We start from the raw sequence: 23,552 nt of genomic DNA, 5'->3' as shown, positions 1-23,552 counted from the left end.
AGAAGCCACACATGCCAAAAATATCAACTGTGGCAATTTGCACAGATGCTACACACATAGCATAGCACACATCTCTACAAAACAGCATTGCAAGTTTTCATTAAAAACAGAGATCAAAGAGCCTTTTTGTGTGTGTATGTGCTCAGATAGAAACATAATTTCTTGTTGTACTCAACATGACACTGAATTCTGATCTACTTCTCAATATTGAGCTTTAGTTGCAATCTGCAGCCTTGCAAGACTAAGATTGTGATTCACAATGTAGATTTCTTACACAGTTTCACAGTTTACTATTAACACTCCTACTACAGGCAGGTACTGTAGAATCTTTTAATTTACACTTTATTATTAATATGGCCTCATTTACTGCAGTATTGAAGTTTCTCACAACTTTTAGTGTTATCTAAAATTTATGTCAGGTAGGAAAGTGACATGTATATTTTATCAACTGAGGCAAAAGCATTTAATTTCCTGCACTTCAAAAATTATTGTGTGGCAAAGCCAGGATCGGAATTCCTATTTCCTTACTTCCAGTCCAATGAAATAAGAGCAAGAAATATCAAATAAACAAAAAGCCCCAGTAAACACATACTTATTTTCAAATTATTGTGCAGAATCTGCAAGGCTCTGAAGGACATTTTCTTTTAATGGAGAAATGAGGGTTTATAAAAGTAGTACTTCCAGAGACCTTCCTTCAAGTACTTTCACTATATCCTAACCTGTCCCTAAATAAACAGTGTGCTACAATACTAACAAGAGCATTTCAAACAAAAAAAAAATCCCATTTAATTTTATTTTTCCTTACGTCAACTCCAAGATCCAGAAGATATTTGACTACATTAATCATCCCACTAGATGCTGCAGCATGTAAAGGTGTATATGATTTCTTGTCTTTGCATGTCACTTCAGCTGTATGGGTCACGAGTAATTTCACAACATCAATATGACCTAAAATAATAAAGAAAAATAAAATGAGGCATCATATTTTATTAACCAGCACAGGTTTGCAAACTTAATAATTCTACAATTGTTATAACATGATCAAGCCATTATTCCTTTGGACCTAATGTGGAAAACAAAGAATTGTTCTTGTTTTCTAATACTATAATGAACTATAAAAGCAACATAAAATAATCATCTCCACACACCCCACCCACCAATCACAGCATTTGCACTGCAAAAATAAATTTTTATACTCAAAACACAACCCTGTCTTCTGCTTAAAAAGAAGGGGTATTTTCAGACTTGAGAATTAGAGGCAAAGTAACTTTGTAGTTATTAAGTATTTACCACAAATTTACATTAACAACTTGTGAGACAAAGTCACTGTCAATCTTTCACTGTCACCCCAATTCCAAACATGCCCCTTAAGATTTTTAAATCTTAGGCAGAAACTTTGAAAATTTGATGCAAACATGAAAAGAAGAAAATATTCTACTTTTACATAAAAATATACCCCCCCTATCCAACTCCCTTTACTCACAAAGCATTTAAAATGTTAAGCCACATCATACAGGATTTAGTAAAGCTCTGTTTTCAAGACTGACTCAGATGGTCTGAGGAACCACAGCCTTTTAAAAGCATCAACTGCTCTCCTAAGACAATGGAAGTAGAGTACGAGGAAGAGCAAGAGTAAGAGTAAGAGTTGGGATAATGAGGAAGGCATGACATGGGGGAAGTTCCAGGTGTAAAAGAGAAGAGAGGGCAGGGAGCCCACCCTGAAGTGGTGGGCAGTAGGTCCCACTGGCAGCTTTGGGCCAGGGACCCCAACACCAACACCCACCCTGCTGCAAAGGGCAATGAGCTTTTCCCTTCCATGCATGCCCACATGCTCCTCCTCTGCTGGCAGGCACTTGTGACACTGCCTGCTAAGAAGCCATGAAAATAGGGTAGCCAAGTATCTGTCATTCTTGTTCTATTGTTAATTTAACTGCCAAACAACTAATTACTGAAAGCACATGGATAGTCATGAAAAAGACTGCTGGATAAAGAAATACATGACTTTAACAGAGCGCAATACACTTGCTGCTTTGCTTTTGTAACTGACCCATGCAGGACTCTTTATTTTACCTTCAAGTGACATCCTTTCCTTAGTTAAAGAAGTGGTGAGGGGCACACTGAATACTTATGTTTATACTTATCCTGTCAGACATCTAAGTAAAAAGTATCAAATCCAGCTTTCAGTTTAGGAGCTTCACAAAGAGTTCTGCTTTGCAAGCAGTTAAGAGAATTCACAAAAGTTTGAATTGGAAGTGCCTACCCAAAGGAAGAGAGACAAAGCTATTTTTACAAACTCTCAGACACTGTGATACTTACTTTATGCTGCATACCCAACAGCACACAAAACACCATTTCACCTAGCTATACCAAACAATTCCATAAGACTTTATCAGTGCAATGTGAAGTGCTGCAATAACATTTCACTTCTTAATTATCTCAGTATAGTAAGAAAGAGGGGAAAGAGAAATGCAAACACAATACTCATCTTTTTACCCAAATACAAAGGGGAAAAGAAAGAAAACAAGCCTAAAGGAGAGACAGAAATACAAAAGATATGGAAAGCAGCAAAAGGAATAGAGACAGTGAATAGAACAGTGGAAGAAAAAACTTCAAAGAGAAGGTAAAAAACAAACAAAAAAAACCCCCTGACCTGAATTGAAAAGGCAAGCAGCGATCAGTGGAAGACTCTCAAAGAGAAGAGCAAGGTAGTTGACCTGAGAAGTGCTGCAGAGACATCCCGGTGCACCAGTGAGGGCAACACCAGCACACAGGACTCTAAGTCCATTTCAGTCACAGCTTTGCAGCTGGACAGCAATGGAGCCGGGTGAAAAGCAGGAAGGAAGCAAAACAATGGATCACCCTAGAAAGTTATTTATAGTAGAGTGACGTAAAGCATAGCTTCTTTATTTTATGGTCAGTTTTACATGGTGGAAAAGTTTTTAAGGTTTTCTCCAAACAATTGGAGCAATGTACAATGGCTCTAAATTGTGAGGGGAATGTCATAATTATTTTTACTTTGATTGAAGACTTTCAAAAGCTTTTTCTTCTCTATTGTCTACAGGGAAATTTAGGCAGATCGACATCAATTAAATTACATTTTTCCTGCCCAAACACTCTTCATTAAGAGAGTTCCCTGTAAATAGCCTACAAAATAGCACTGATTAAAATTGGAATAAATGTAGCTTATCTGCAAAACACAAGACTTTTCATCTAGGCAAACACAAGGCAGGTGTCTCTGGCCTCCCACTAACACTTGTCAGTTCTCTGAAATTTCACGTACAAGTTTCATTCAACAAAATTTTGCAAATAACCACATTCAATAAGGTGGATGGACAGACTGTCACCGACAGTGCTTTGCAGATAGAACTACATAAAAACCACTAATATTGAAAGAACAGTAGATAATAATGAAGATTTTTCTTTAACTTCTGTGGTTTTAAGTACTGGTATCAATACCTGAAGTGCAATTAAATCCAGCTTCAAATAATAAATTAAGAGCATTATTGCTGCGATGATTACTTCATAATTGAATGGCACAGTCAATTCTTTTCAAGTCTGATAAAAGGCAAGGAAGAACATTACTCTGACAGTATTGCCAGGGCATTGATCAAGACCATGAGAACAATAATTATCCACTGCTGGAATAAGAATGGCAATGCAAGAATTTGTAGTTTCAGAGATGAAATATTGTTTGAAAATACAATCCCCTAGGATGCTGCAATGATCCTCTGTTTCAGGTGACCCTCGTATTAACTGCTTACTTTTTATTTAGCATTTCTGCAAAATTTTTCACGTGTGACTAGACTTGTTGACTGAAGAACATAGTTCCTCCTTTTTAAAGAACAAAACTACTTACCTTACTTTTCTTTTTCCAACAAATTGATTTTCCTTACCACAAAATACACATTTACAAGGCAATTTGAACTATACTATTAATGCTTTTTTGGCAGACACAGATAACCTTACAATGCAAATATTTTTCCTAGAAATATGTCAAACCACTAAACCTGAGATGATTTTTTTTATTACTTCAGTATTAATCAACTGAAATTTGTACATACCCATATATGCTGCCCAATGTATAGCTCGTCTGTCTTTCTTGTCAAATGCATTAATATTGGCCCCTCTAGACAACAGTAAGCTGACCATCTGAGATGAAGAGAAAGAAACACAAATCTTCTATTTATAATGGAAAAGACTTTGCCTCAACAGACAAAACCATGTAGGAAAACAGAAATTTATGTGTTTTCAGAGGATTTAAATGTGTTGGGTTTTGAATATTCTATAAGTTTGAAGAAACTGGCTGTCACAATGAAGTGACTGTAAGGAACACAAAACTTGATGTCAACAAAAACACTTCTCAGTTAAATAGTGCAAAGCCATGAAATCTCTTAAATCTTCAGGTTATTACTAAGGGACTAATGAGTCAGAACTTATTACATTAACTTATTAACTTATATTTCCTCCAAATTTCAGTGACAACATACTCCCTATGTTCACTATTTACTGAACAGAAAAATATCCCGGCTTTTCCATTTTAAATTTATCTGTTACTAATTTAACTCCACTTAACAAACTTGCTTCTGTCACAAGAAAGGTGAACACTGTAATAAACTTTCAATTAAATGACCTAACATTTATTTTCCTCAACTTTTCTGCACAGAGATGCATACAGAAAACAAATTCAAATATAAAATAGGGGTAGAGGATTTTTAAGGGAATGGGGGAGAAATGGTTTTAAACTCAAAAATGAAATACCAGAAATGTGAGAGACAGAATGACGAGTGGAAGACAAGGAAATTAACTTTTACCTCAACGTGCCCACTGAAGGCTGCATGATGCAGTGCAGTTCTGCCTGCTCGATCAGACACATTTACATTGCTTAGGAGAGGCACCAAAGCTTCAGCACACTTCACAGCCTTATTTGCAGCTGCTATGTGTAGGGGTGTCTGCCAGTTTTTATCACGAGCATTGACATCTGCTGAATGCTTTAACAACACCTGAACAGCATCCTGAAAGCATTTACAAAAAAAACAAGCCACTTAGTAAAGATAGGAAATGACAGCTTGGATTTAAGGACACTACAGTGGAAAACAACTCTTTACAATTTGTTCATTTGCAAACATAATCTTTGAGACACTTTGGGATTTGTACTTTATCATAAATCCAAACTTGGGGATGTTCTCAAGGATGTGAATTATTTAACCAAATCAACCACTTCCAGGTCTTCTATTCCTTGAGCCACTTGGAAAACTGTTTTTCATCACAACTGATTTCCAAAGTTTAATAAACCATCCAGGATTTCTTCCATTAGTGCTCTCAAGGATGTGAATTATTTAACCAAATCAACCACTTCCAGGTCCTTTTATTCCTTAAGCCACATGGAAAAGTGTTTTTCATCACAACTGATTTCCAAAGGTTAATAAACCATTTAGGATTTCTTCCATTAGTGGAAGTCTTAGCCAAGGATTAGTGAAGTACTATGAACTTATAATGAATTTCCATCAATCTGCCAAGTAAAATTTTTCAACTGTCCAAGTCTACAAATGGCAAACCTGAGATTATTAAATTTAGAGAACACAAATGAAACAGTGCACAGTCACAAAAAGTTTCAACATACACTGTTACAAAACTCCTGAAAACCGTTTTAAAATATTGCATTGAATTCCATCTCTCAAAATGATTATTCATTTCCTTTTGTTAGAAGTACAAGCTGTGAAAATTTGACAAATAAGACTGTAATTCTTACAGCAAGATAAACAAATCCCATTAAAATATGTGCACTCAATTGGAATGCATAAAAAAATAAACGTGCTGGCAGTATCAACACGATGATGAATACTGCGTTTCGAAATAAGACTGTAATTCTTACAGCAAGATAAACAAATCCCATTAAAATATGTGCACTCAATTGGAATGCATAAAAAAATAAACGTGCTGGCACGTTGATGAATACTGCGTTTCCCATCAGCTGTGTGACCTTCCCACGATTCACTAATTGCTTTTGGTGATTGCCAATTCAGCCATTGAGCACACAAATAATTGATTACCACTTTGAACTTAAAACATGGTACCACAAGTTGTTACTAGAAATTCTGAATTACACTGTGGTATGATAGCAAGGTCTATGGGCAGAATGCTAAGTCACTATTGATCCTATTTATATTCGAATAAATAATATTTAAAATGTTGAAATTTCTTGTACTGTTAATAAAAAAGAAGATAGGAACAAACACAAAAATGAAAATACTGCATCACTGGCTTGTACTTTAATGAGAAAATTGAATAGGTTTTCTCTGAGAAAATGAAGCAGATTTAGTACTTTAAAAAACAAATTATATTTGAAGTCTTTTTTAAGCCAAATATTAAGAAATATTATATCAGAACAAGGAAATTTCAGAACAGCTATTACCACTTTTGCAGAAGGAAGCACCACAATATTAGTATAAAAATAATGAATCGAATTTCTACGTGCATTTGCATTAATGAATTTAATGACTGAATCTACTTGGGGTTTCTTTTTTCTTTTAATTTGCAACATACAGCAGGCACACACAAATAAAAATGTGACTGTCTTGACATAAAGCTGCTTGAACTTGAGCAGCTGACAGCTAAATCCATAACTGCAGCTATCTTTTAAGTTTCAATGTCCTTGATTCATTGCAGCTGTCCACACTTCAAGAGTCCAGATGTTCTACTGAAATCATTATCCATTTTTTTCATTACAGCTTTCCATCCAGTGCCCCAAACCCATACAGGTCTGTCAGCTAGAAAACAGTGCCTACATCTATCAACCCTGTATATGGGCTCCATGACTCACTGTGTTTATAAATAGAGAATTCTGACAAACGTCTATCAAGCTCTGACTGGTTTACTTGTCTTGTTTGCCTCTGAGTAATGTTTTGTTTAAAATCTTCCATTTTTAAAAAAACAAAACTATGACCATTATTGCATTTTTTGAAGTTATCATTTAATCCCGGTTTGTTTGCAGCACTCCTCTGCCTCTGCAAGCATTACTGATGAGGAAAGCTTTTATTGTTCCTCAGCTCTGAAGAATGCAGCATTCGGTGCTTTGGTCAGCTCCCAAAGGAACAGCCTAAAAATATCTCAAGAACAAATAGCATTTGGGAATAAGAAGCCCTTGAAGATTCATTTTCAAACACTGTTTTTTTTAATAACATGATCTCTACATAACTTTGCTATTAATGCTAGTGACAAAATACTGCAGTTTATCCAGGGAATTCAAAAGCAAAAACTGAAACAAGGCTTGTTTAGACAGCTCATGGATGAAACACTTGAAGTTCAATGCTTGTCAAAACTAAAATATTCAATTCTATCTTCCCAAACAAAATTTACTAATAAAAAACCTTTATTTGAAACGTACTGAAATAAGCATCAATTTGATTCAGGATCTCAAAGGAGATAGTTTTGCATAAACTCTTCCACATAACAAGATCAGCACTTCTCTGTTTGTTTTGATCTTCTACAGATATTTAAATTTTTTATTAGGACAATCACCACAGGGAAACAATAGCCAAGTAATTTCTTGCATTATGATATTCTCACAAATGTACAACTGGTAGACTTCAAGAAATAGTCTACATTGCACTTAAGAATTTTAAAGTGATATTCAATACTATTAATTAATCACTTTTTTAAAAAAATACACTGACGGGCCTTTAATAGAATCATTTATTTCTTCAATGCCTCAACACACAAGCATGTAAAATAACATGAAGTAATGCAAAGACCATGCTGTAAAAGTTGTTCTAAATCTTAATTCATCTGTACTTCCCTCATGCTGAACCATTTTGGTTACCTTAGCAAAAGTAAATGAGACTTGAGAACACCACATGCAGAGTCTTCTGGTAGGGAAGTCACAGAGAGCAAAGCTGAGAACTCAAAGTTTATAATTTCCTTCCTTTCTTAGTGCTTAAGCAATAGATATACATACATACATGTCCTCAAAGGACAAAAAAAAAATCTATTGCAAAAATGTTCTGCAATTCCAAATGTTTGGAATAGTTTCACTTTTTAAAAAATGAACAATGGACAGAAGGTAATTTGAGAAGTCTTATTTTAACACAAGGTAGTCAAAAAGAGCAACATACCTCACTACAAGATGCTACAGCTCTGTGTAAAGGAGTCAACCATTTGCTGTCTTTGGCATTAACTCTAGCTCCTGTAACAAAAAATAAAAACAACCAACATTTAAAAGGTATTTACAGAATGACTAAAATATTTTCAAGAAGATATTTTCGGCAATAGAACTATTTACTTTTTCTATTAAAATGAATTTACTTATTCTAGGCATTTATTTTCATTTTTCATGCAAAAAACAAAAAGGAATCTTTTATCCAGCTGAAATCAACCCTTTGAGGAAATTCTTTTAACACTACCAATAATACTCTTGCACATGAAAATATACTCATATTTTTATACTAGGTCATCCTCTATAATCTTGTGCCCTTCCAAAGTCACATAAAAGGCTGCTGTGTAAGAAAGATGAAAATCCTTGTCTTCACACAGCAGAAAAAAAATCTCATGGTTTCCCATTATAGTTGAAATTCTCTATGAAAATATAGAAAGAGGCTGCATTTACTCCCCAGGCCTACAGTTTCCTTGTGGTTGCCCTGTCTGATGGACAGGTATACAGAATGAGGATGATTCTTCTACTGGGACTTTCTTTGGGAACAAATCTTCACTACTCCAGCAGGTCACCTAGCCCACCCTGGTACCTCCTGGTCCTCCCTTCATGAGAGAGACTAAGAGCCACACCGCTCTACTTCTGAAAGCACTCCCAAGGAACAGCCCTCCCTGTCCCCAGGAAATAAAGCTGCACAAAGGTCTCTAAGAGACACAAGCCTGGGTTTGGATTTTAATTTCTTTTCTTAATAATAAAAGGAAAGAAGGGTTTGGGAACTTCTTTCCCCTGAAGGAAGCAGCTGAACTACACCTTAACTCCTTAACTTCCAGTGAACTCCAACAAACAAGAAAACCTAATGATTAAGGTTAATAATTTAATTGCTTAATGATACACACACATATAGAACCTTGTACGATATTTATACCCTGACTGGAAACTTACCTATCTTTATCTTGAAACTTCTGATACTTTACAGGGATAACTTAAACAAAATCTTAAATTTTTGAGAAAAAGAGTTCAGAAATACTGTTGGAATGAATCACACAGTAACATTAGTGCTACGTGACCAGAGCTGATTAAGATCTCAAGCTAAACATAATACTGGTATGTCAGAACCAACTGCTGTTTTTTCTAGGCAAAGAACAGAAAAGGATGGAAGGCCAGTAAGACACAAGATGCCAAAAAGGTTGCTGGTCAAATGAGGATATTCAACTGGGAGACAGGGTATTTTGATCCAAGATCTGCACCAGCAAAGAAGTCTCTCCTAGGCCACTTGATCAAGAAACCCAGCAGTGTGTACAAAATCGTGGTTGTACATACTAAGCAACCCAAATATCTGAGGTGAATTCTCTTGAGTTTCTAATCAATCCATCCCTTTCAGTCATAAGAACAGAATACAGAAGCTGATGCAGGATGCAAACTTCCAGTTTGATCCCAGGTCTTCCACCCACTGGACAGAGACTGAAATCTCACAGCTGGCTACAGTTGCAGGGATTTCCATCTTTCCTTATCTAAATTTCAGCATAGGATGTCATCCTATTTTCCTAAGTGCAAAAGTTTTTGAAAAATAAGACTAGTAAATAGGGAAGAAAGTCCAAGCCCATTTGAAGAAAACCACCACAGTCTAACAAAAGTTTAGGAGACACGATGAGTATCTGCTTTTGTCACACATCCTAAGGACCCAGTGGTGCACTGCAACACATCATGTGCCATAGCACATAGTATTCTAAAAGTCACTAGAAATGCCTGAGGATTTTTGGCAATATTTCCCAGAATACAGCAAGTGATGAATGACATCACAAATATAATGAGGCAACGATTGGTAAGTGAGAATGTAATCAATATATGTCAAAAGTATCTGTAATTCTTGATTTTATTCCAGGTAATAGCCACATTTTGCTTTTAGCAGATGAGACAAAAAACAAGATCCAAAATCGTACTCCAAATTCAACCTGAACTTCACATGCAGCCAACAACCAAAAAAATAAAGACTTTCATAAACTGATTTCTATCTCTAACTTTAGGATACAAATGTCTTTAAGCATTTGAAAGAATTTGAGTGAGTTACTAAACCATTAATTACTATCCTGATTTTCCTGAGGAAAATGCATATGCAAAATTTGGGGTCAGCTCAGATCCATCCAGGTAATGAAGCCCAAGATAGGAAAAGAAAAGTGCACATCAGAAGAGAAGAAATGAATGTTTCCTCTCCAAAAAGCAGCAGTTACCTAAGCTCTAGCTCTCAGTGAAAATGTGCTTAGAGTGCAAGCAGTGTGGATGTGTTCAGATTTTACTAACATTTCTGGTACATCTAACACACAGTCTAGAAACTACACCAGAAGTGAGAAGAAATAAAAAAAATACTGTACAAAAGGTTTTCACAACAATAAGTTAATCACACTTGCTAAGACTAAAGGAAAAGAATATGTGAAAGTAAGAAAGCAAATCATTAAGAAAGCATTAGCCAGAGAAATGTCTAAGGAAATTTGATGTGATATCTAAAAGTAACATGGTACTCTTAATAGAACAAAAATCAACATAGCAAATGCCTGCCCCCCATTCCAGAAGTGGTCTTCCACCCAAAGAAAGAAGGATGCCTAGGTCTAGCACATTGAAACAGTGTAAAATACAGACACTAAAATAAGTTAACTTTTCAAATACACAAAAAATTGTAGATTCTCTGACGCAGGAAAGGCTAAAGTTGACTTTTGCTAACAAATCTGAATCACTGATGGACTTACTTAAGAAAGAACCACCAAGCTTGTTTTTTCCTTCCACAACAAAAACTCTTAAAGAAGTTGCAAAATTGTTATATTGAAAGAAAGCAATAATCAGAATAAATGCACTACCAAAACCCACATATGCATTATTAATTTGGGGACTGGGAGAGCTCCAGTTTTAGATACATTAAACAAACTAAAATTTTAAAATTAATAGATACTTTGCCCTTAATCATCTCCAAGAAGCCATGCTGCCAAGAATCATTTAGATTTCATAAAGGAGCTTTTCCAAACAGCCTTGTATCTGAGGACATAATCCTCCTGTAGGCTGTTCTTTACTGCCTAGCACATGCTTTGGGGAAAATGTCACTGCTCCTCCCTGACCCTTCAAGGGCTCTCTCAAACCTGTCACAGTCCTACCATGCAATAGTGAGGGAGTTTACAGCCTTGGTCATCTGAGGTAAAGCTCTCCGCCAAACCACTGAAAATAAATGTTACAAAAATGTACACCATATCTTATACCTCCTCTGAATAACTTTTACTTTAAGATATTGCTTCACATTTGGCTTAAAGAGAGTCTGAACACATGTACGTGTATAACCTAATGCACAGCACTGCCAATGCAATATTATCCCCGTGAAGCTCAACCTGCTGACATGTTAACCAGGGCATTTCTCACATTTCAAATGCCAGCTATGAGCAGTTTGCTCTTTCAAAGCACAGTACAGTGTATCTTAATTCCCTGTGTGGAAACCCCCGCCCCCCCCAAAAAAACCAAACCAAAACAAAACAAAACACAACCCTAAGAAACTGATGTTCTCACCCCTCCCTTCCAGACTTCAAGGGTCTGATCGTAATATGTTTATTAAAACTCCCCATTTGTTTACTATAAAATTTCTTATATTTCAATTTTTTTTAACGCCACAGTGTTTTCAGGAAAAGGATAAAGGTGCTTGTCAGAGCAATCCCAATGCTGGAACACAAATATTCAGCTTGAACTTAAGAACCAACATTTGAATGACCCTCTCAAAAGAAGTGAATAATTACTTATTGTTGGTGCACTAAGCCAAAACATTAAAGAAGATCACCTATTTCATCACTAATTTTGCTAGTACAGCCCAGTAAGTTTACACATCTAGGCAAATATTAAAGCAGGACTTTTGCTCTGCAAAGTGTGGGGTGGGAATAAGAGAGAAGTATTATATAATTTTCTTCCCTAGTCCCTGAATGTTACATCTCATCTTGCCAAATTGTATTCACAAGACTGATAATTAGGAAGACACATTTTACTTAACAAATAAAGTAGAGAGGCTACTGAAAAGCTCTGTGATGCTTACTTCTAGCAAATTTATGTTTCAAGAGGCAAATTTTCTAATTGAATACATGCACTGATTTACAGAATGATCTTTGAGGGTTTAATTCTACCAGCCCATGTGTGGCAATTGCACATTTAAATGTGCTATCAGCCACCAATTCCTGGCCATATGTTTCTGCATACTTCTTGGTGTCCATAGCCTTACATTCCAGTAAGAGCCAGCATCTCAACCATCTCTTACAAAGAGAGACAAGGAACGACTGGGCAGGAAATGCTGCAAGGAACAACCACGCGTCTCTTCCTTTACCCATAAACTGCCACACAACTCTTACACTGCCCTGTCTCACACCACCTCTGTGTTCCTCTCACAAAAACTCCTGCTGTGACACTCCTCCACAGCTCCTCTGCACCAGAACTCTTCCTATTTGGAAATGTCCTCAGAAGACTAATGAATGCAGTGGCTGAATTACTTATGCGTCACTAGTTGGAAATAGATTAAAAAATACAACAGAACTGACAAGACATTTTCATCTTTGTTCACAGTACTGACTTAAGTACTCAATTGCCTTCCACTGTTCTGTTTGCAGTCTGTATTTTTAGACTCTCAGGGATGGTATTTTCCTTTGTTATTGTACAAGATGTGCTAGTGACTGAGCAATATCATAACATAAGCAAAGAAAGCAAAAGTGTTTTCATTCAGTTATGCAATACAGATACCCAATGTTTGGTATTTGAAGCTCTGAAATGTCTATTTAGGAGTAAAGGATGTACATAAGATCTTTATAGAGTGCATTTAAGAAAGTAACAAACCTTGTCTTAAAAACTAGTATCCTGAAATAATTTTAGATATTATCTTTTGAGAAATTAGAAAGATCTCAGGTATAAATCACTGACAGTAACCCCTAGTTCTACTGTAATTAGATTCTACTTAATTATTTTCCTAATAGCTAGTAATAGGTTCAGAAGTTCTTCCTTTTGAATGATCCACTTTTCATCTAGAGAGAATGACCTTGGAAGGACTTAAACTGGCAAGCAGAAATTCTCAGAGCATACTGAGGAATAAACAGATAGAGATGAAAACTTTTCCTTACATAGAAAAATATGCAAACAGTCAGGAGGAGATACAGAAGTTTTGAAAGTACAAGAAGATTTGAGATATGAATTAGCATAATTAATAATAGAAATGGAGTGTAATTTCCTATTGAAAACTGGGATACTTGGAAAATCACTGCTGCAAAAATAATGACTAAGACCTTATGGAGAGAAAGCTTCTTGCTATTTAAAAGCTAAATGCATAGCAGAAGATCTATAGAATAGTGAAAAAGTCCAAGAGGAACAGGTCTGGAATCTTTTGTCCAGACAGAATAAGACTTCAAGAACAGTTTTCATTTTTGTTCCTTAAGAAACCAACAAACAAAACCATTCCTAAACCCCAAAACAACCGCACAAAACAAATACACATGGAGACACACTGGCCAGAAAAGGGAGGAAAACAACAATCAAGTCAAAGCCATCCTTCAAGGACTTTACTGACTTGTCAATATAAGCCAATTTCCTTTCAGAATTTCAGTTTCTGCCACATCTCAGCCACCACTCCCTTGAGCTTCAGTGAGCAACATAAGCTTCACTGATTCAAGCCACTGAACAGCTCTATCTTTTCCTGAGTCAGCCTAACTTTTTCTCTCAAAGAACATCAGAGCTACTTTCTTCACAGCAACTGACTTTTACTGCTGCCAGGGGGAAGTTAGGCCAGCTTGGAAAAGAAAAACATCAGCCAACAACGCTGTCAAAAGAAGAGGAAGCAGCTGAAAGATACTGTCAGTGTCAAAGGGGCCCCTGTGAAACACCCTCAGCCTGTGGGTACATCTGCAATCCCAACAAAGGGAGCTTCATTCTGCTGGGACTGAAGCAGCAAGAGCCTTTCAGCAGCTGAGCTATGTGACTGTCATGGCATGGCTTTCTAGTACTCACAGAGATTCATAATTAGATGAAAGAAACAGAGGTAGAGTGCTGTAACACTGAAGGGTCTTTACTATCTTCCAAAATCTGTTATGACTACAGTGGCAGTTTTCCAGCATCAGTACAGTTCTTACATTTTCCACCTGACCCAGAGGAAACAAAAACTCGTGGGCTGCCAAACCTTAATGAGATTGAGTTTGACCACACTCACGTAACACTGAGCTTCATGCAGAGAAAATGCTGGGTTAAGCAAACAGCAATGTGTTGTGTTAGTATTTTAGTATCAATGCAATATAGTAACTAAATCTATTCAGAAGAAAACAACAGACAATTCAAATGTTGATTTTTGTGAATTACATTGATTTCAGCAAAAGCAATAATCATCTCCACAGTATTTTTAGAAAATAAATGGAAAAAGTTAGTAATCAAAAGAATACATTCGGTGATCACACTAATCTGTTCTGCTTTTCACATGCCACTTCCTGGCACAGTAGACTCTGATGATTAAAAATCATAGGACAGCTGGAAAGAATGGTTTTTTTATAAAGCAAGAAGCCTCTCCAGAACAGTTCACATGCCAGACTTAAAGAAGGGTTTGATTTTTTTAATCAGGACTTCTTCGAAAGAACAAAAAGCTGGACATTTAGTTAATTAAGACTTAACTATTATACTTTTCTACTTTCCAGTAGTTTGCCATCATTTACACTCATAAAGTCAGTGCAATTATGCAAAGTAGACAGATGTATTTGTGCACCAGGATGCAGAGCTGTACAAAGTTCATAAAAATACAACTATGATGAGTGCTACTACGCTTCCCAGAGTAATACAAAAATTAAATACTTCTAATATTATGATTCTCAAGTGAGCAAAATATAAACTTCTGTTCTATCCTTCTGGATGCTATAAATAATCTTCATGCCTCCTCTTGGTCACCTCCCTACACAACAAATCTAGGAATGCTAACTGTTTATCAAGCTACAATCCGAAAGTGAAAGATTATTTGAACATTTTAAAACAAACCACAAACCACAGTGGTATGAAAAAACTGTTGGCAAGACATTCACATCCTCAGTTTATTAGTGTTCAGCATCTCAAAAAAAAACCCAAAAAACCCCACACAAAAAAAACCCCAAAAAAACCAAAAGGCAATTTAATGTCCAGGCCCAAAATGGAGTCAGTAAAGCAATTTTTCTTTTATGTTTGGAGTCTGTATGCAGACCATCACCTTCAGACTCCCTGTCCAGGTGAAAGACAATAGGAAAGGTCACAGAGCAACCTTAAGATTTAGTAGAAAAATATCTCAAGAATTCAACAACTAACTAAGAATGCTTTTGAGACTGAAAATTTACTCCAAAAAAGGTCTGCAAAAAGGCTGGATCAGTTATATTTTCAGGATGTGAAACATGGGTTACTTAGGTCTGTAACAAAATAATACAAACACATTGTGACAGCAATATGCGATCCACAATACATTTTTGAAAGCAATGAGGATCCCCTGGAGCAGGATGAACAAACATTCCAATCAAATTAAAAATCTTATGTGTAAGTAGTCTATAATAATACTTTAAGAATAGAGAATAATAAGAAAGAATCAAGTATGAGCCACCGCATAGTGGGAAGATTAATACTGACTTCAATCATTTTGAGGTCTAGTTTGAAGAAAGAATAAAAACATCAAAGCAAACAGTCTTTGTAGAATAGTTTGCACAGCAGGAAAACTGTAAAGTGGTTCCTAGTAACATTCTAGCAAAGCTATGTTAGAGGACATTACAAGTTGCAAAGACAAGGTTTCACGAGGTGAGCAATGTTAGGATGAAAGTAGTCTACACTTCATTTAATCCCTTGTGCAGCTATGTTACAATAGGTCAGTTAACGTCACATAACCCAATTTTTGCATGCAAATTTACTGCACAGAGGAGATGGTTGCACAGAAATGCTATTTATTCAACAAACCACTCTCCTCAATTTTAAAAAAAGGTCTTGCAACACAACAAACAGTATTCAAGCCTTGCTGCAGTAACAGATGTTCTTTATATGCTCCCTAATGCTCATCTATTATGATAAAATGTAACATTATACATCTTCTCAAAGGAGAGTTTTGATTTCCAGCTGAAACACAACAGAAGAATTTTCCTTATCTTTATGAAATGGAGAGGATAAATACACTTAACCTCTGCTCCCTACCTTTCAATTAAGAGAGCTAAAAGACATATCATAGCTTGTGCATTTTGAGACATTTAGACCTGATTTCTCTGAGAAGCAGCTGGCTCAGCACTTCTGATACAGCTGAGTGCTCAGACTTCACCAACCACAAAGATTTCAAATCCAGCATTCAGAAATGGGGAAGATGAAATTGGTGAATACTTTTTAAATATTTAGGAGGCTTGCCTAAAAATACTGTTTGCAGGCAGATAATATACAGATTTGTGCCCAAGTACAGCACAGCCTTGAAAACTGAAGAGTCTGAGCACTCAGACATCACTTCCACCCTGCAACTTATGCCTCCCTCCACTCACTTACAAATCTGTCAACAACTCACACATACCTGTGCACCCTCACTGCACCACCCTGGTTCACTCCCAGTGCAGCCTCTCCCTGGGACTTTCAGGAGGCTGTGTCCCTCCAGCAAGGCACAGCTTGGGACTGCAGTCCACAGCACAGCACATGAGCACAGCAGGGTTGGACTGACATCGCCACAGCTTTCAGAGCTTTTGATCTGCAACTATCTAATGCATTGTTTTGTTGTAAGTAAATTTTGATTTTCATTAAATCAATGTTATCTGGGACATAACAATGCCTCACATCATCCCTGAACCACCTGCAGACACTGCAGCACCTACAACCTCTCCTTCATGCAACTGCTCATCTTTGCACTACTTGTACAGTTCTAATTCTTACCTCCCTTCTTTGTTCTCCATTGATTCTTATGCTTAACCCCAGGCTACGTGCCCAAATAGCAGGACTAACATTTCTTCTCCCACCACTCCCCCCCAGCCAGGATCTTGTTTCATTCCCATCTGAACTAGAATTCCCCACCTTCCATAAACCCTTCACCCAAGAAAGGGGTATTTTGTTCTATCACCAATCTGGTAAATGGACTGTGTTCAGCTAAACCTGACAGAAGATTCCCTCTCAGAAGCAGCTGACTACAACTTTGCAAAGTTTCTAACATTGTTAGTTGATGAAGGGGGTCACTATACATTTTCAAGAGCCACCAGAACTTGCCTTTCTTCTTGATAGGGAAAAATGGCACCTTTTTAGATTTTCAAACATTGCACCTTTTTAAAAGTGAACTTTTCTGGACAAAATGTCACTACAGAGTATGTCCAAACAATAGATATATTAATTAATATCACATCATGTATATTTATGATATACATAATATAGCATAAATATATACTTGTACTTTTGTACTTACTTGTACACTCTCTCTATACTTATATAGAGAGAGTACAAGTAATACATATAACAAAAATATTACATCATACTAAAATTATAACAAATTAAATTATGCCTAGCAAATTAAGTTGAAGGTCTGGAAGTGACTCCTATAATCCTAAAAGTGGTATTTCCTTCAAGCAGAATTTGTAAGAAGGGGTTGATGGGGGTGGTGGCAGTAGAAATAGCCAGCTTTGCACAGGTAAGGCCTGCAATTAAGCAGACTGAAAATTAAAGTACTTCTGTGGGACTGCTACAAGTTTTCATCTTTCTATGTAAGCTTGAAGCTCTGTATTATTAATTCAGCCTCAAGCTACTTGATGGGTAGGTCTCTCCAAGATCAAAGACAGTCAATTCAGTCCTTCTGTCATGATGTTCTTCAGGTTTTTGGTTTAGTTTCTTGGTTTTCTACACTTAAAAAAACCAATCAAACATACAATCCAAAGTATACCTGTTTTAGAGAATTTGGATTTTTTTATTAGTACAAATAAATAGAAAAAAAAAAGATATTTTAACACTTTCAGCTGGTTCTAATTATATTCTGTGCATTCAAACCAACAGGCAAAGATATTTAAAATAATACAACCAACTCTGGATGTCATCTTCATGTTCAAATGTAATTGCTTTTCTGAAGGGCATTTCAGAACTAAAGCAATGCTGCTAACACCTACCTGTACCATATACACTATTACTTCTCTAAATTAAGTGTTGAACTACTGATCAAGCTACAAATAAAAATACCTACAACCAAGAAAGCTTTCTACACAGAAGTATTTTAGAGCAGAACTACAGAAATACACAGTATTGTAACATTAGTAAATCTGGAAACCAAAATTTCAGTACAAGCATCTTTAATTTCTAGTACATTAAATATCTCATTGAAAGCTACACAGACTAAGATGTACATAATAAATACTTCCTTGGGTATGCATAGAGTTATTTGTTTTCCATTAACAGGAACAGAACATACCAGATAAAATAAGTAGTTCAATAATTTCTGCATCTCCCAGATAGGCAGCAGCATGTAAAGGGGTCCTTTTCTCATTATCCTGTGGTAAGAGGGGGGAAAAAAGGTTTTATTTAAAATAAAAAGTATGGTTTAGCATTTTGTATATTATGAAAAAATACTGCATACATCTTTCAAATATTGTACATCATATATATATATATACAAAAAACTATAATTACTCTAAAGACATCAGTCAAATTTACTAAGACAAGCATGCTTCTCCCTAAGGAGCTCTTAACACCCATATAGTCAACCACTATTTTCCTGACACACACAGGATGCTCATCACATCTTTAGATTAACCCACCAGTTATAAATCACCATTCTCTTGTCTCCAGAGACAAGAACTTTAGTCTGTCCTACACAGTTAAAACCAGCATGTTATTATCATATGCAACAATTAGTGAGAAACATTTCCTTGTGAAGTTAAAGCAATTTCAGAAGTTATTATTTTAATAGAAAACGGAAAAGAAGCTAGAGTGTTTAGGGGCAGAAATAGTGGAATTCAATTTCAACTGTTTCATTTACTGTAAATAAGCAAAGAGAACACAGAGGTGAAATTTCTTTTGCAAAAAAACCACTCTGCAAGTAACACCCAGTACTTTTAATTAGTCCAAGCTGATCTAAGGTCCTTCTGAAGGTACCGGTAAGAGATCTTATTTATTAATGCACAATATATAACAATGAAGTTACTCTTTTCAAAGATAAACACGAAATATCTCATAACTCTTTCATGATCAGTGCTAATTTCCCTGCACCAGTTTATAGCTTAATCAGAGAAGTAAGATCGCATCACAGTGAGTGATAAAAATGAACAGGAACGAACCAGTTTGCTCTCTGAGGGAAGGCTGGTGAGAAATCAGAAAAGAGACAGATAATCAGTCAGCATCCTGGTTCTGGTCTAAGCCCTGCTTAGATCCTGTTAGTAGAGTTTCAAATACACTGTGGGTGAGGGATCAAGATAATATGCTGCAAGAAATTTTAAGTGGCAAGACATTTCTATTAATTCAACTGTTGTGTCACGACTATCCTAAAATTAACACACATTTTCTATTGATATTTTATTGTGAAAAGCAATATTCTCCCTTGCTAGAATAACCTTATTTTGTGAATCCTGACTTGACAGCTAGCATCATGTAAGAATAAAATTAGAGTTCATGGTAGGAAAGATCTTAGAGCAAAACTGGAGCTGAGACCCAAGAAGTTCTTCTGAAACATAAAAGACAACTTCGGAATTCAGAGCATTCAATCCACCCCCTCTAAAAAAACATCACCACACACACACAACCCCTTGCCCCAAACAACCCACTCCCTTCCTAGTCCATGTTCAGAAAAGGTTAAAGCTACACAGTTCACCATATTAGCAATGTTTCCTAACAAAATATCTGAATTATACACAAGAAATTCCAAATTGAGCAGTGCAAACCTGACACTGATGCACCCTAAGGAATCAATGCTACACTTATCACTAACACCACATAGTACCTCACCAACTTCTTGCCAGGATGTCTCAAATGCAGCTTACACATCTAGGATAAAAAAAGACAGGCCCCTGGCACTAAGGACTTGCTATCTTGAAAAAAAAAAAAAAAACCCTTAGAAAAAAAGGAGAAAAACCAAATACCACCCCCCCAAAAAACCAACCTAACAAAAAAGACAAACAAAACAAAAACACAAACAAAAAAATCCCCCAAACAACAAAACAACAACAAAAAACCCAAACAAACAAAAAAAACCCACAAAACCAAAAACAAACAAGAAAAAAGGAAAAATACCAGAAGCACAAAGGAAAAAGAAAAGCAATGCAAACATTAAACTTGCTTCCCCAGCTGACAGACAATAAAGACCAGCCAGCAATGAAAATCTGGTTTTATTCCTGCAGTATGGAAAACAGAGCTCCTATAGGTAGCTGGCATTGAAGCCTTTTTGATGATGTGAAAAAGCCTTTAAACTAGAGAACACATAAGAAGGAGTATGACAGTATACTGTCTGCAATTTCATCATAGAGTTAGAGAAAATAAGATGGGCCACGAGCACATTCTTCTGTAGAGACAGCATTTACACAGGAACATGAGAAAAACTGCATTCCCCACTCAATGGGCAAAACTCATTATTATAAAAAATGTTCATCACACTTGTGTTGGTGACTTTGTTTTCTTTTGTGTTTTTTTTAACATCTCAGTGACAGAAGTCATACCAGTAACCAATGTGACAGAATGAATCAGAAATCTTCCAATAAAACAGTGGACAGAAGGGAGGTGTTTATCAAGAGCTGCGCTCATCACCAAGCCACAAATACATTTTCCTGAAACATCCATGGTCCAAACTTCTGATGAATTTCAGACACACTTCCCAAAAAAAACAACTTCTATGAGTGAAAACCCATCCAGAAATCCCCAAGATACAAACATAAAAGCAGCTTAAACACAAGCAACATTTCCACTCCACCACTCCTGTTTCCAAGCTGTGAGTTTCCAGCCATGCAAATATTTCAGTTTTGCTGCTCTTGAGCTGACAAACTGAAAACACTCAAAGCCCAGCTCCCAGTTCTGCAGCAGGGAGCACAAACTGGGACCATACCTAGGCAGAGGTTGGACATGTCCCTGCTCTCTGCAGCACCAGGACACCACTGCTGGGACACTCAGGGTTTGTCACTTTCTGGGTCAGCTCCAGAGATTGGAATTTCAACAATCCCAAGCCCCAGGGTATCTACTGACCACAAATATTCCACATGCTGAGGGTGCTTTAACAGGAACCCTGGCCTTTTCCCTCTTAGTTTTACAGCTGGCATTTTTTTGATGCTTCCAAACACTTTTTAAAAAATTTGATGTCTCTGTGCAAAAGGTTTTTTGTTTAGTATTTAATAACCTGGTTTCTAGAACCTGTCAAAAAAAGCAGAAATGCTTCATTCAGAAACCTCTCATGATGAAGTTTTTATTTCCACTAAAGGAAAATTCTCATTTTGCTCCATCTGAAGACTTACATTTAATGAAGGAATTTTAATAAAAGAAATCTGAATAAAATTAAGGAGAATTCTGTATTTTAAATGCTACTAAAGTACTTCTCAACAAATCAACTACTTTTTATTGAAACAAGTAATCATTTCAGGAACAAATTTCATCTGTGAATACAAATTGCTGCATAAAAAGGACTACTTTAAATAACTCTAAGAAAGCTTTCAGCCTTAACAAGGAACTTTGGAAGCCAAAATGTTGCACCACTGGTATTGTCATACCAATGTAATTACTGGCTCTAATATTGTTCCTTTAATTGAATAAATTTAAATGACACTAAAAGAAAAATTTCACTAGAGAAGGGATTTTGTCCATAATAGCCACTGTTCTACAGAATGCAAAATCTAACACTGTTGGTACTATTTAATTCCAAGTATTGGAGTATTGCAGCAGTATTTACAACACAGAGAAGCAAGTATTGTGGCACCTTCATTTTCCAATTCAAGTATCTGCACAGCAAATGGGACTATTACAGCTCTAAATCAGCTGCAATGGTAGTAAGGACACAGATCACACTGATTCTATTAAGCGGGTTTTACATAGTTGAAATAGAGCTTTTACCTTTTTAAAACTTGTTTCCCATGGAAACAACAGAGGAATTTATATTCCCAATAAGAAACTCTCAAGTTTAATTCCAGATATTGGTCAGTACTCGTCATTAAACTAAAAAAGCAATAAAAGGGCTCAGATCTTAAAGAGTCAGTTTTCAGAATGATACTTCTGCATCACAAAAGCCCCAGCATCATATCCATGTATGCCTTTGCATTAAGTGAAGAAGATATAATCCTGCCATTCCCAGTAATTCCATTTATCAGGTTTTCCAAGCATTTCATCCACACAGAAGTTTGCATAAAGTGGCCATATGAGAAATGCATAGGAAAAGGCCTTTTGACGCCGCCAAAACCAAATTTGGAATACAGGGACATGGATAGTGACACTGTGAGCTTCTTCATAATCTAACCTAGAAATGGTAATGCCTCCTTTGTTTCTTTTGACTTAAACCAGAAGCTTTAACTGCTTCATTGCTTATTTCATAGATCAAAATTTCTACAATGGACAAATCTATCCTAATTTAAAGATGCAGGTTTCAAACCTACCTCTTTTTAAAGTATCCCTTGAGTAAGTGTCCTTTGAGATAATTTATTCCTGGTTTGAGTTCTGTCTCAGTAATTGATTTAGAACAACCACATACAACTACAGTGAATTTTAAGAACCTAGATGCCTTAAAGGCAAATCTCTTATCCTATGCATATCCAGTAAGATGGCCATAACCAGTCTATAACTCCCCCAAGAGCACATCAGAATATAACTTCAATTTGCCCTTCAAATAGTTCAACATCTACTGATCTGGAATCTTTGAATTAAAGCATTTTTTGAAATAGCTTGAATGCAACTTCCCCCTTCATAAAAACTCCTCTTTAGCTATCTGCTCTTTAAAACCAAATTCTGCAATAATATTTTAATATACACTCATTATTTCAAGATCAGACTTGCAAAATATCTTTTAATAGGTGTTTTGTGCTGTATGACTTGTCATCTGTCTGCTTCCAGTGCCATCTGTTCCTGGTAGGAACCAACCCTAAATTCACAATCACAAATCTTGAATGAGTTTCAATTCCAACATACTCTGCAGTAGCTTTAACAAACATTCCTTTTAAATGAAACTGAGTTTAAGTATAACTCTTAGTGTATTTTTCAGTTAGTTTAGAGAGACAAGACTTTTCAACCAGGATGATGTATAACTCCTGAGTTCATGGAAAATGTTTAAGAAATTATTACAAAGTATTTCCAATTCTTTGATAGTGTCCAGTATCATAGTGTGAAGTCCCAGTGCTAATCTTGGGAATCATTAAAACAACAAATTTTAGTTCCAAATTTTGCTAGTTTTTAGAATAATCATTTTCTCAGGTGGAATAACTGTCTACTCTAACTAAATTCTTTTGTTCCTATA

General features: G+C 36.1%; 1 protein-coding gene across 2 annotated transcripts in view; it reads right to left on the bottom strand.

The window, feature by feature from the left end:
* ANKRD28 (ankyrin repeat domain 28) overlaps positions 1-23,552 on the bottom strand; it is a 76,226-nt gene that overhangs the window by 34,126 nt on the left and 18,548 nt on the right. For both annotated transcript variants that reach the window (XR_005627562.1, XM_039710242.1), the window contains exons 3-7: positions 18,549-18,627; positions 8,112-8,182; positions 4,812-5,012; positions 4,062-4,149; positions 806-948 (exon numbers count right to left, since the gene is read on the bottom strand). Coding sequence is in view for 1 of the 2 variants with exons in the window: in XM_039710242.1 (XP_039566176.1) it covers positions 806-948; positions 4,062-4,149; positions 4,812-5,012; positions 8,112-8,182; positions 18,549-18,627 (582 nt within the window). In the remaining variant the exon portion in view is untranslated. The remainder of the gene's footprint in view (positions 1-805; positions 949-4,061; positions 4,150-4,811; positions 5,013-8,111; positions 8,183-18,548; positions 18,628-23,552) is intronic.

Source organism: Passer montanus, unplaced genomic scaffold (assembly GCF_014805655.1).
Source record: "Passer montanus isolate IOZ18808 unplaced genomic scaffold, ASM1480565v1 scaffold10, whole genome shotgun sequence".
Classification (NCBI taxonomy): domain Eukaryota; kingdom Metazoa; phylum Chordata; class Aves; order Passeriformes; family Passeridae; genus Passer; species Passer montanus.
Note: the sequence above shows the minus strand (reverse complement) of the source record. Positions and strands in the feature narration are given on the sequence as shown.